General features: G+C 43.5%; 1 protein-coding gene across 6 annotated transcripts in view; it reads left to right on the plus strand.

Moving 5' to 3' along the window:
* Window positions 1-14,854, plus strand: part of DNAH8 (dynein axonemal heavy chain 8) — a 411,047-nt gene that overhangs the window by 218,357 nt on the left and 177,836 nt on the right. For all 6 annotated transcript variants that reach the window (XM_077282008.1, XM_077282010.1, XM_077282011.1 and 3 more), the window contains 5 exons: window positions 2,244-2,306; window positions 2,394-2,494; window positions 10,440-10,577; window positions 10,662-10,902; window positions 13,857-14,056. In XM_077282008.1, the coding sequence (XP_077138123.1) occupies window positions 2,244-2,306; window positions 2,394-2,494; window positions 10,440-10,577; window positions 10,662-10,902; window positions 13,857-14,056 (743 nt within the window). The remainder of the gene's footprint in view (window positions 1-2,243; window positions 2,307-2,393; window positions 2,495-10,439; window positions 10,578-10,661; window positions 10,903-13,856; window positions 14,057-14,854) is intronic.

Consider the following 14,854-nt stretch of genomic DNA (forward strand, 5'->3'; position numbering starts at 1 on the left):
GGCTCTCCAAACGCGACATGGTGTCCGCTAACGATTGGAGCTAATTTTCCATTCAAAAAGTCAAATGGCACGCCTCCCCTTCCGAGCCTTGCCGTGCACCCAAACAGTGGTTTACCCCCACATATGAGGTATCGGCATACTCAGGAGAAATTGCCCAACAAATTTTAGGATCCATTTTATCCTGTTGCCCATGTGAAAATGAAAGAATTGAGGCTAAAATAAATTTTGTGTGAAAAAAAAGTACTTTTTCATTTTTGCGGATCAATTTGTGAAGCACCTGGGGGTTTAAAGTGCTCACTATGCCTCTAGATGAGTTCCTTGGGGGGTCTAGTTTCCAAAATGGGGTCACTTGTGGAGGAGCTCCAATGTTTAGGCACACAGGGGCTTTCCAAACGCGACATGGTGTCCGCTAACGATGGAGATAATTTTTCATTCAAAAAGTCAAATGGCGCTCCTTCCCTTCCGAGCCTTACCATGTGCCCAAACAGTGGTTTACCCCCACATGTGAGGTATTGGTGTACTCAGGAGAAATTGCCCAACAAAATTTAGGATCCATTTTATCCTGTTGCCCATGTGAAAATGAAAAAATTGAGGCTAAAATAATTTTTTTGTGAAAAAAAAGTACTTTTTCATTTTTACGGATCAATTTGTGAAGCACCTGGGGGTTTAAAGTGCTCACTATGCTTCTAGATAAGTTCCTTGGGGGGTCTAGTTTCCAAAATGGGGTCACTTGTGGGGGAGCTCCAATGTTTAGGCACACGGGGGCTCTCCAAACGCGACATGGTGTCCGCTAAAGATTGGAGCCAATTTTTCATTGAAAAAGTCAAATGGCGCTCCTTCCCTTCCGAGCCCTGCCGTGCGCCCAAACAGTGGTTTACCCCCACATATGAGGTATCAGCGTACTCAGGACAAATTGGACAACAACGTCCGTGGTCCAGTTTCTCCTTTTACCCTTGGGAAAATAAAAAAAAATTCGCTAAAATATCATTTTTGTGACTAAAAAGTTAAATGTTAATTTTTTACTTCCATGTTGCTTCTGCTGCTGTGAAACACCTGAAGGGTTAATAAACTTCTTGAATGTGGTTTTGAGCACCTTGAGGGGTGCAGTTTTTAGAATGGTGTCACTTTTGGGTATTTTCAGCCATATAGAACCCTCAAACTGACTTCAAATGTGAGGTGGTCCCTAAAAAAAATGGTTTTGTAAATTTTGTTGTAAAAATGAGAAATCACTGGTCAAATTTTAACCCTTATAACTTCCTAGCAAAAAAAAAATTTGTTTCCAAAATTGTGCTGATGTAAAGTAGACATGTGGGAAATGTTATTTATTAACTATTTTGTGTCACATAACTCTCTGGTTTAACAGAATAAAAATTCAAAATGTGAAAATTGCGAAATTTTCTAAATTTTTGCCAAATTTCCGTTTTTTTCACAAATAAACTCAGAAATTATCGACCTAAATTTACCACTAACATGAAGCCCAATATGTCACGAAAAAACAATCTCAGAATCACTAGGATCCGTTGAAGCGTTCCTGAGTTATTACCTCATAAAGGGACACTGGTCAGAATTGCAAAAAACGGCAAGGTCATGAAGGGGTTAACATATTCACATCTCTGCTCCGGTGCAGCGCACCGTCTCATCAACTCTGAGAGGGCAGATCCATGTGAGCTGCCATCAAACAGTGTGGGCACCTCTGTGGCCTCATGATGGAGAGCCGCAGAGACTGGCCGCACCGCTGCCCGGAACAGGAGCAGGACCCCACCCTTCCTAAGGTATAGGGTCTTCTAAAGAGGACAATCCCTTACAGACAAGATACGAAATAGAACAACATAACATGTTATCAGGCATTTTAGGTAATATACAGTAAATGTCAAAGAATTTAGGGGATGCCATTTTTTTTTTTAAGTCTTTCTTAAGGTTCTGTGACTTTTCATTTTTTGACACATGCATTGTAGGTCAACTCAATGCACACTCCACGAAGGGGACGTCTGTGGGCACTTGGACCCCCGTCTCCACTACATGCCTCATTACATTGTGATGGCCCTTCCAGGTGGGCCCTGCGTGATGATGAAGCACTTGGTTGCATGATGATGGCATGGCCGCTGCTGTCTTGTAAAATACTCATATTAGTAATTTGCACATTACATGTGCCCTTTGGTGGTAATGTTCCATTTCCTTACATGTAAGCACCCTGCTGACTTCACTCATCCTTTTGGTATATATTCTGGTTTTTATTTCTCCAGGAAGGACCAATGGTTCCTGGTATAACCTCTCAGGAGGCAAGTGCGAGGCTGCAGATATTCCAGGTAAGCAGATGTATTTCCAGCAATGGGATAGCTGTGGGCTGCTGTAACATTGGTTAAAACGTTGTATTTCTACAATAATTACTACAGACACGTTTTGATGAACTTTGGAGACGATGCGTCACTTATTCTTCTGGAGAACAGCTATGTGGCCTGCCTGTGACTGAATATGAGATTTTACGTAAGAGGAGGTAATGCAGAATTATTTTGTTATAATTATTATTGAGATGCCTGTCATTTTTTGTTCTCTTGAATTACAGGTAATGCATAACCATATTTTGGCACACTTCTTTACTCTATCAGAAAAGAAGTGAAATTTGGAGGCGAATAGAAGGACGATAGTAATATGGCTTCGTACACAGTGTTGCCTCTGAGGCATTTTAAAATTGCTGCATTTTTTGCCCGATTTGTAGATTCATTTAAGGGGTCTGGACCATTATTTCAATTAAAGGACTTTATTCTGTGTGTGTGTTTTTATACAATATCACTATGGAGTTAGTAATGGGGTTGTCTTACAGATGCCCGTCTATTACTGACCTCTGGGCTTGATGTCACCTGACAATACAAAGGTGACATAACCCCCCCAACTATCACCCCTCTTGCCTCCATATAAGGGCCAGATTTATCGCATCTTATGGATGCCCCATTTCTGAAGTGGCCAAAAGCTGATGTTTTTAGTCTTGGATGGGGCCAATATCCATGGCCCTTTCCTGGGCTATTAATAACATTGCACAGCTGTCCTCCTAGCCTTTGCTGGTCATTAATTATAGGGAGACCCTATGTCTTTTTTTTTGTGTCCCCATTTGAATAACCACGAAAGGCTAAGTATACAGCTGTGAGCTGATATTAATAGCCTGGGAAGCTCCATGGGTATTACCCCTTTCCCAAGCTATAAACATCTGCCTCTAGCTGTCCACTTTCCCTCTGCTGGTTAATACATTTTTGGGGGTCATTTTTTTTTAGATTTTTTTTTTGTAAAATATACATGTACAGTAAACTACACACGCAAAGCACTGATTATATATCTCAATCATGTATTTATATCTAATCTCTATGTCTTGAAGAATATTTTTCTTGGAAAACTATGTGTAAATGACAGATAGAAAATTGCTCTAGGCAAAAGCTCTTGTTAAAATAACATGGAAATCAAATGCAAAGTGTTAAAAATCGGATTGTAATAGCATAAAATTCGCATGACACTTGTCCCACTTTTCTAGATGAAAATCAGACCTAAGTTTTAAATGCTAGTGTGTCTCTTAATCCTAAAATGGTGACTGCTTGTAGCCACTGTGATTTTTGGCTGCTTATTTCGTCCACAGGTGCGTAAGATTCTGATAATGCTATTGACATGAATGGGCCACTCACAGGAATTTCTGCAACTAAAATTCCACATGTGAACAATCCCTGTGGTACATGTCATTGGGACGTAGTTTTTGAAGCCAAAGCAAGGAATGGATTCTCGAATATGACAAATCTTCAAACTCCTGAAATGTACTTCAAAAACTATATCCATATGGTGCGTTTCATAGCACCAGCTCCACAATACTGTGGTATTGCAGCATGCATAATAAGCTAGTGAGCGATCGCAGGCTAAAATAAAAGGTTTTGAAAAAGTTTAATAAAAGATATTTATGATAATTAAATTTTAAAAAAGTTCTGTTTGGTATTCTCACATCCGCAAAAGTCCAATCTATCAAAATATAATGTTATTTAAAGGGGTTATCCAGGACTATTAATTTTTTTTTTTTACAACGGGCCTTAAGGTACCTTCACACGAAACGACGGTGCAGCGATAGCGACAACGATGCCGATCGCTGCAGCGTCGCTGTTTGATCGCTGGAGAGCTGTCACACAGACCGCTCTCCAGCGACCAACGATGCCGAGGTCCCTGGGTAACCAGGGTAAACATCGGGTTACTAAGCGCAGGGCCGCGCTTAGTAACCCGATGTTTACCCTGGTTACCAGCGTAAAATGTAAAAAAAACAAACAGTACATACTCACATTCGCGTCCCCCGGCGTCCGCTTCCTGCACTGACTGACTGACTGAGCGCCGGCAGTAGCAGGGCACAGCGGTGACGTCACCGCTGTCCTGTGCTTTCACTTTCACTTTGCGGCGCTCAGTCAGTGTGGGAAGCAGACGGCGGGGGATGCGAATGTAAGTATGTACTGTTTGTTTTTTTTACATTTTACACTGGTAACCAGGGTAAACATCGGGTTACTAAGCGCGGCCCTGCGCTTAGTAACCCGATGTTTACCTTGGTTACCAGTGTAAAACATCGCTGGTATCGTTGCTTTTGCTGTCAAACACAACGATACACGGCGATCGGACGACCAAATAAAGTTCTGAACTTTATTCAGCGACATCACAGCGGGATCCTGATCGCTGCTGCGTTTCAAACTAATCGATATCGCTAGCCAGGACGCTGCAACGTCACGGATCGCTAGCGATATCGTTACAAAGTCGTTTCGTGTGAAGGTACCTTAAGAACTAACAGGCAGGTAATTGCTAACTATCTGCTTGTTTTTCCTGATGCTGATCTCTGCCAACACAGAAGGGTTCCTGACTTCCGCTGACGTCACATTGACACCGCAGCGGCTTCTCTTCCACTCTGCTCTGTAGATAGGGTGTGACTGCCTAACTGAGGGAAGACGGTTGTCAATCAGCGTGACCTCAGTAGTCACACCCTGTAGACAGAGCAGCCCAGAAGAAGAGCAGCTCTGTTGACGTGGAGAAGCCTCTGTTAGCAACTACCTGCGCTGCCTATCATGTGTTAGGCCCATAGTATAAAAAAAAAATAATAATTCCTGAACAACCCCTTTAACTCTTATGGTAAATGCCATAATAAAAAAAAATGCATTTCTTTACATACCACAAATCCCCCTAAACACATGTAATAAAACACAATGAAAGCATTGTTTGTAATCCAAAATGGTAACAGCACAAAAGTCAGCCGTAATTGTGTTGAATTGGGAAAACTGGATTTTTGTAATTACTGCAAAATCTTTTATTTGTTGAATGTATTGGGAGACACAGGACGGTGCGTATATGTGAAGCCACTAGAAGGCTCCACATTAGGTACAAAAAAACTGTTGGTGCTTTCTGGTGGGTTATACCCCCACGTCAGACAGGAGCCCGCTCAGTTCTGTGCCATTTGTAGTAAGAGAATGACCAAGAGAACAGTAAAAATGTTATATCGAAAGACAACTAGGAGCTAGCATGACCTGAACCCAGGAAACAGAAGAGTGTAGGATACAGAGGATGATAACTGGGACCGGGGGAAGAGAACAGGAATGAGGTGGGAACTGTGTCCCCCACTGTATTCAACAAAAAAGGGATTTTACTGAACATATGAAAATTCAATTTTCTGGTTAATAGCATTCAAGGACAAAGGAGGTGAACCACGGAGTGCGCAGGAACTTGAGGTTCCAATTAGGAAGAATCTTTTTTGGTTGATGGCTCCTGGAGCAACCCTAATGGTTCAAGTAGGCCACCGCAGTCAAGTTATTTGTCTGCCCTAGTTGTCTGCACTTGACGTGGATGGTGACTGAATAGGGGAGAGCAATTGGGTCAGAGCCAGAAAAATGTCTCTCAGTTCCAGAAGGTTGATCCGGAGGCAGGATTCTTCCAGAGACAAGCAGCCCTGAGTGGAGCAATGCTGAGAGAAGCATACTGCCTCAAAGACTGAGATATTCCTGCCCAGAACCCTCATGCAAAAATGGATGGAGCTCCGGGACTCCATCTGAAATAAGTGCTCCAGGTCAACGAAAGGAGAGCTTTTCAGATGGAAGGAAAACCAGACTCATCTCGGGTGCCAAAGAGCTCCAAGAAATCTAAGGTGATTGGGAAACCAGAACAATTCTTATCTTTGGATGAGGCCTTTATCAAAGATCATTCAGATTAGGATTGATTGCCACCCCTTTGTGTGGAGTAAATACCATCATGGGAGTTAACTCCTCAGTGAAGACACCGGAAGCTATCGCTAGTCTAAAGGGGAGTACAATTGTGGAAATCGCAGGAACGTGAGATGTCGTCGCGGACAGGAGGCAGGTCAAGAGTTAACAGGTTTATTAACCTCACGGATACTCCACACAGGGAGTGAAAGGACTCGAGAGGTGTATAAGGGAGAAGGGCAGAACTGGGAGCTAGGACGGGATAGGGCAGGAATGAGCGACAGTTCGATAGGACGAAACAAAGGCAATAAAACTTATCAGTCTGCAGTCTTCTTGATTGCAGCGTCTTGGTTCTCCAACAGTGGCACCGACAACAGCGGCATGTGTTGTCTCGGAGGTGTCTGTAGAAGACTGAGTTCCAATCCACGGAAAGGGTGATGGGCCTCTGAAAGGTGAGGAGCGCACCTGCACTCGCGAACGCCAAATGCTATGCTCAGTCCAGTACACAGTACCGCCGAAATAAAGCCTCGCTCCGCGGTCTATACAGGTACCTCGCTAAGTGGCTCTGGCCTAGTCACCTGCTTCTCAATGCGCTGCGCGCACGTTACAGTCACTGCTTTAAACTGAGAGTCACCTCCTGGCGTGGAGGTTAGCAGGAAACTGGCAGTCTGTCGTCCACCTACAGCAGACTGGTATGCAGGGGACCTGTCAAGTCGGCCTGTGCTCAAGGGAAACTCTGCCCGACTGTCCACTTATCTTTCCCGCCTGGACTCTGACCTTTTTCCCACGCGCAGCACCTTTTAACCCAGCCCCACTCACCGCAGTCACATGCAAGGGTCTGTCCTTGTCTGAAAGTCTTCCCCCCCTGCAACATGGGTGACAGTCCCGGTAGTTCCGGAACCAGCGCGAGATAGGTATGCCCGATCTTGATTTTCCTCTTACACAGTGAACTGGGAATGAAGAAACCCCTGGTGAGACTGTGTGATGAGTATATGAAGATGCAAGTCACAAATGTCTGCAGCAGAGAGGGATCCTTCTAGTTCCAGTGACGTCACCATGGATGCACGGATTCCATGCAAAATCTTTGGACTCGTACAAATTGGTAGTCTCTTCAAGTTATAATGTGTCTGATCATGCATTTTTAGGAACTGATAGGTTAGATTGTTTTCCCTGGAAATGTTCAGAGCCTGTAATGGGTTAAATGACCCCTTGGATGAAAGTTGTGGATGGCCCAGAAGAAGGAGAGCCTGCAATATCCAGCCTTCTGATGGGACAAAGGAAAAAACGTGCATGGGGCAGATAAGCAGATTTGATTTGACAACTCAGACATACCATCTCAATAACATGAGCCATTAAAATCTCTCCGCAGTGGAGAAATGTCCCCTCATTTGCAAAGGTGATGCAAGAGGGGGAAGACCTTAATGCAGTGGAGGGTGGTGATTCTGCAGCAGACTTATTAAAGATGATTGAGGCCTAAACGAGGAGATTGAGGGTTGGGAAGACCTCCTTTCTCCTCAGAATGAAAAGCCGTAGGAGTGCAAAGATGGCTGGAATTTTGCTCTCCTACTCTTGCTCCCAGCAGCATCCTTGATAATGTCATGTAGATGTTTTCTTGCAAAGTGTATAGGTCTTTTTCGATGCTGGGTGAGCGGACCAGGATCTAAGTGGAGCCTTCAACAGCCACAGAAGTGGCCATAGTGCAGGCCGCAAGCTGCACTGACACAAGAAAAACCTTTCAAAGGAACTGTGAAGCATGTAGCAAATGAGAAGCATGTGGCAAATGAGATGCAGCCTGAGAATATCCTGCTATTCAGTTGGAGAGAGAAGGACCTCTAGGACAGCCAAAGATCCTCTTGCAATGGTACCAAAAAAGGGAAAATTGTTGCAGTGTTACTGTATAATGGGAGAAGGTGGCCATGGAGAATAAATATGAAGGAGATCCCCGTGGTACAAATCCTAACCAGATCTCATGGAAGATCAGAAGGGGCGGCGGACGTAGGCAAATTATAATAACCAATTCAACATCATAGGTCTCACCCCTTTGGTGACCTTGTATGGATCTTATGGATTCAGGCTCTCCACTCTGGTGGTATTTATGGGCTGTGAATGTCGTCTGTAGGGAGGTACTACAACTACTTTGCAGTACACTTTGTGCTCTTCCTGGGAATGTAACCTAACGTGGAAAACATCTGCACCACTTAGGAGAAAGGAAAGAATTAAAAAGGTAAAAAAAACATGCAGACAACGTGATACAGATAGAGTTTATTTCCTACAGACACCATGCTCAGAGTTTATTCACACTAACATATCTTCTGTCATGGTAGAGAAACAGGCCGATTATAGTAATGACATTGTCAGAGTTTGATCCAAGTGTCATGTCAGTGTGATCCAATTCTCTTGTAATTCCTCCATCTTCTCCATTGTTTCTGTGTGTGTACATCAGACTACACTGAGATGACATCCGAGTGCAGTCCGATGTTTAACCTGCAACCATAGACTTGTACAGTGGCATGTAAAAGTTTGGGCACCCCTGGTCAAAATGACATATTATGAACAGTTAAGCAAGATGAAGATGAAATAATAATCTTTATTTTTATATAGCGCTAACATACAACACAGCGCTTTACAGTTTACAGATCTCTAATAGAGCTAAAGATAGAGATGACACATTTCCTTCGTAGGTTAGGCAAAAAAAGATATTGTCATATTTTGCATTTTAAAAATTACAAAAAGTGAAATGAGCCAATGCAAAGTTTGGGCAGTGTTGGCGATATGAGTTCTCAGATAACTTTGATCAAGGTCTGAAACCTTAATTATCCTGTTAGGGTTATGACTTGTTCACTATCATCATAAGGAAAGACCAGGTGATGCAAATTTCCAGCTTTATAAAAACCCGGCCTCCTCTAACCCTGTGCCAAAAAACAGCAGCCATGGGTTCTTCTAAGCAGCCGCAGAGCACTCTGAGAATGGTGGAGATCCACAAAGCAAGAGAAGGTTATAAGAAGAGAGCAATGCTTTTTCAAGTTGCCTTTTCCTCAGTTTGAAATATAACTAAGAAATGTCAGTTACCAGGAACGGTGGAGGTCAAGATAAGGTCTGGAAGACCAAGCAACATTTCAGTGAGAGCTGCTCGTAGGATTGCTAGAGAGGCAAACCAGAACCCCTGCTTGACTGCAAAAGACCTTCAGAAAGATTTAGCAGAGTCTGGAGTTGTGGTACATTGTTCTACTGTTCAGAGACACCTGCACAAATATGGCCTTCATGGAAAAGTCATCAGAAGAAAACCTCTCCTGCCTGACAAATTCTTGATGCAAACATAGCATAATCTGTAAAAAAGCTGAAGGTGAAAAGAGGAAGAGGATAGCTACTACAAATGGATAATAATCCTAAACACACGTCACAATCCACAATAGACGACCTCAAAAGGCGCAGGATGAAGGTTTTACAATGGCCCTCACAGTCCCTGATCTGATCATCATTGAAAATCTGTGACCTCAAAATAGCAGAGGATGCAAGACACCACAGGAATCTCACAGAACGGGAGGAAGTCTCCAAGGAAGAATGGATGAAAATCCCTCACACAAAAACTGAAAGACTCTTGTCTGGCTACAAAAAGCGTGTACAAGCTGTGATAGTTTCAAAAGGGAGCGCTGCTAGGTACCAACTATGCATTGACTCATTTAGCTTTTTGGCATTTTTAAAACGTAAAAAACAACATTATATATGAATAATTTCATAAAATACAGAGGAAATGTGTCATCTGTAACTTTAGCCCTATTAGAGATCATTTCATGTTCAACTTGCTTAACTGTTCACAATAACAGTAATTTTGACTAGGGGTGCACAAACATTTACATGCCACTGTATGGGTGACAAATGATCCGATTATCGGAGCTTGCTGCTGAATCAGAATGAGGAAATAATTGCAGATCTCCAGCGCCCATAGAATATCATTGGGCCAAGTGCTCTGTGATAAAACCTCATACAGCACTCTGCCGTGTATACGCCAGTGCCCTACATAGCCCACCAGGTCACCTAGTGTCGCACCTTCTCGTGGCAGGGTGTATACCCACAGCCCAGGGTTGAAGGAGGCTTATAAATCAGAAATTAAATTTTTTGGTCATTTTGAGCGCACAACAAAAACTGTAAAAAAACAAAGCCCAAAAATTAATGGTAATTTTTTTTCACTAATTCACCTCACAATGGAGGGAAGTGGATAAACATTAATCTTATTTTCTTCCACAGGACGGAGCTTGGACGATTGCAGAAGCTGTATGGGTTATATGAAGTGGTGATGAAGAGTATTAATGAGTACAATGAGACCGTCTGGTCAGATGTAAACGTGCAGAGCATTACCGCAGAGCTCAAGGATTACCAGGAAAAGTACGAGCCATAAATAATTCTATAAAGAAGTAAATGCCATAGACGAACGATCGATGTCTGAATGTTTTCTCACTTTCTTTAAAGATGTAATGAACTTACAAAGGACCTAGAGCACTGGCAACTTTTCCTGGATCTTAAGAAAATAATAAATGACTTCAGCGAATCTTGTCCGTTATTAGAAATGATGACAAATGACGCCATGATGAACTGGCACTGGGACCGTATCGCAGATCTTTTAGGACGCAGACTCGATGTTCAGTCCGACTCGTTTTGCCTGAGTAACATTATGGAAGCCTCAATTCTTCAGCATAAAGATACAATTACAGTGAGTGTCCTTTATTACTTGGTTTGAAATAAGATCCGTTACCCATTTCATTGTCCTCCTTTATGCTGTGATAACACTGGATGTTCTTACATTCTGTACATGCATGTTCCTGGAGACTGATGGCTGTTTGGATTGATACCACAAATGTAGAATCCTCCTAATGAAGGAGTCACAAGCCTGTGCCAAGTTTAGGATTACCGGAAGCGCCATGGTGCGCTTCTCATATTAATGAACCGGGCTATCGGACAAGTGACATGTGAAGGGGTTTTTTCATGAAACATTCATTTTTTTTTTTTACTTTTGCCATGCTTCCATAGCCTCCATGGGAGGCTAGAAGCTGGCACAACACGATCGGCTCTGCTACATAGCAGCGATCTGATGTTCTCTGCTATGTAGCAGAAATGCAGGTGTGCTGTGAGCGCCGACCACAGGGTGGCGCTCACAGCTGCTGGGGATCAGTAACCATAGAGGTCTCAAGGACCTCTATGGTTACTATTCAGAAGCATCGCCGACCTCCGATCATGTGACGGGGGTCGGCGATGCGCTCATTTCCGGCCGCCCGTCCGGAAGCGCCGGTTAAATGCCGCTGTCTGCGTTTGACAGCGGCATTTAACTAGTTAATAGTGGCGGGTGAATCGTGATTTCACCCGCCGCTATTGCGAGCACATGTCAGCTGTTCAAAACAAAAAATTTACAAAAATTTGTTACATAGTGTAATCTAGCACTTTTACACCAGCTGCAATAACTTTTTGAAAACTGCTTAGAACTTATCGGAATGGACACGGTAGAGCACGGCCCAATAAATTCATTATAATTTAGTCACAAAAGAGGTGTAAATTGAAACAGAGCTGTACTCCAGTCAGCGATGAGAGTAACATTTCTGAACCTGGTGCTCTTCAGCTGGAAGATGCACCAAACTTATTAGGCCGGCGTCACACTAGCGAGTTTTACGGACGTATGAGCGCAGAAAATACGTCCGTAAAATACGCATTACACATGGCCCAATGAATCTCTATGGCCCAGCTCCTATCTGCCGTATATTACCCATCCGTATTATACAGTCTTGTACGGCGGTAGAAAATCGCAGCCTGCTGCGTTTGTCACTGTATTGCGCCAAAAATACGCCAATGAAAGTCTATGGGGGCGAGAAAAATACGGATTCCACACGGACCAGCAGTGTGACTTGCGAGAAATACTCACCGGTGTTAGAGAGAAAAGCCGGTAATTCAATTGCCGGCTTTTCATTTCTCCTTCACAAACCTGACAGGATATGTGACATGATTACATACAGTAAACCATCTTATATCCCTTATTTTTTTGCATATTCCACACTACTAATGTTAGTAGTGTGTATGTGCAAAATTTTGGCGCTGTAGCTGCTAAAATAAAGGGTTAAATGGCGGAAAAAATTGGCGTGGGCTCCCGCGCAATTTTCTCCGCCAGAGTGGTAAAGCCAGTGACTGAGGGCAGATATTAATAGCCAGGAGAGGGTCCATGGTTATTGGCCCCCCCTGGCTACAAACATCTGCCCCCAGCCACCCCAGAAAAGGCACATCTGGAAGATGCGCCTATTCTGGCACTTGGCCACTCTCTTCCCACTCCTGTGTAGCGGTGGGATATGGGGTAATGAAGGGTTAATGTCACCTTGCTAATGTAAGGTGACATTAAGCCAGATTAATAATGGAGAGGCGTCAATTATGACACCTATCCATTATTAATCCAATAGTACGAAATGGTTAATAAAACACACACATTATTACAAAGTACTTTAGTGAAATAAAGACACAGGTTGTTGTAATATTTTATTAGACTCTTAATCCACCTGAAGACCCTTGTCACCTGGAACAAAGTTACAAAAAAACAAACAACAATATTCCATACCTTCCATCGTTCTGTCCACGTTGTAAATCCATCTGAAAGGGTTAACTAATTTTACAAGCAGAAGCCTGTTAATGCAGCCGCCCCTGCCTGTAAAAACCCGGGTAATGAATGGATTGCACGGGACTGACCTGTAGTTACCTTGAGTCGCGGTGAGGCGCCCTCTGCTGGATGTCCAATAAATACGCTGCCACACCCTGCCTACGGATGACATACGGATCACTATTTTGGGAACATTTCTCCGTATTACGGCCGTAATAAACGGACCGTATTTACATACGCTGAGTGTGACGCCGGCCTTACAAGACGCACGCTCCTTCATGAATTTGACGCGTCTTATTCCAGCACACCCTGGATAAAGACCGACATACAATACTCAAATCTCGATCAAGTCCCCTCTTTAATACTTTTTTGTACTTGTTAATACAACGTATTTGACTAAATCTTTTATAATATTCTTTAGTCCACTAAGTGAATTACAATGGTAGAGTATAGGGGCCATTGTTAACCCCCTGGGTGACATAGCAACAATTGTCAAAAGAGGGTGGGGACCCCCGGAATGTGGTGGTGGGCACACAGGGACTAATATGAGTGATGGCAAGCGCTGCAGAATATGTTGGTGCTAGACTAAGGGTATGTGCACACGTTGCGGATTCTCTGCGGATCCGCAGCGTTTTTTGCAGTGCAGAAACTCTGCAGATCTGCAATTGATTTACAGTACAATGTAAATCAATGAGAAAAAAAAAATGCTGTGCACACTTTGTGGAAAATCCGCTGCGGAAACGCTGCGGTTTAAAAGAAGTAGCATGTCACTTCTTTTTTGTGAATCTGCAGCGTTTTTGTACCCATTCCATTATAGAAAACCGCAGGGGTAAAAAACACAGCAAAAACGCACAAAAACGCTGCGGAACCGCACAAAAAACCGCAGGTGCATTTTCTGCCAGGAGAGGCAGAATCCGCACCAGAAATTCCTAAGCCTAATCCGCAACGTGTGCACATAGCCTTAAACTTCTGACTACAATTAAGTTCTTTCAGTCACTTTCCATGGGTTCTAATTCTTATCTCTCACACCACAGGATATCTGTATATCAGCTGTGAAGGAGAAGGACATTAAAAGCAAACTGGCGCATATAACGGACGTCTGGAGCAAGCAGTTTTTACACTTTTCAACCTTTAAATGCAAAGGAGAACTCTTAATAAATGGAGCAGAAGCTGCAGAGACCATGCGAGCAATGGAGGACAGTCTGATGGTTCTCGGGTCACTGCTTAACAGCAGGTAATGGAGAATGTATGTCTGCGTACACCTCCCATGTTTTACTCCGCAGCACACCGTGGCCCCGATGCAGCAAAGCAGTTTTGCCAGAATTCTGGTGTAAATTGCTTTTAAAAGTCGCAAACTTTTTGTGCAGCTCAGAGTTGCAAAAATGTTGTGAATTTCGGCATTTCCACTACAGTTTCTCTAAGCTCTGCCACAATGGACAAAGCTGGGGCTGACGCCATGTCTGTTGCATGAGAAGCTGTGCGTTCCTTACCCCAGAGTGATATATGTGATGGGACGCACGAAACTCGTCAGATGCATCTGATTCACTAGCACTGATGCGCCTCTTAATAAATCAGGAGCGCCTGACTCCAACGCTCTCATCATGACCGGCGAGAAAATCGCTGGCCTCAGTGATTCGGGGTCCATGTGGGTTCTTCTGTGTCTTCTAATGGAAGAGCAAAGGCTCATTAGATAAAAGCCGGCTGATCCCCTGATTTCAGCAGGATCAGCCAACCATCTAATGGTTGTGGGGCCCCCAGCTAGCCGTTGTCATTATGTCAGGAGACGTAAAAATCACACAGAACTCAATCATCTAATCCTATAACTCCTCAGAGAAATAAGCCGCTGCCAGAGCAGAATTATCTGATAGAGAGCACAGGAGCGGGAGATCGGGAGAAATAGCAGTCGGCTGAATGGTACTTTGTGGGATACTCTATATTAAATGCAGAGATTCATATATAAGGCCCAAATAACTAAAAGCCACTTCTTATATAAGCAAAAACCTACCGAGATCAATGATGTCTGGATGTCCGG

The sequence above is a fragment of the Ranitomeya variabilis genome, chromosome 2 (assembly GCF_051348905.1).
Source record: "Ranitomeya variabilis isolate aRanVar5 chromosome 2, aRanVar5.hap1, whole genome shotgun sequence".
NCBI lineage: Eukaryota > Metazoa > Chordata > Amphibia > Anura > Dendrobatidae > Ranitomeya > Ranitomeya variabilis.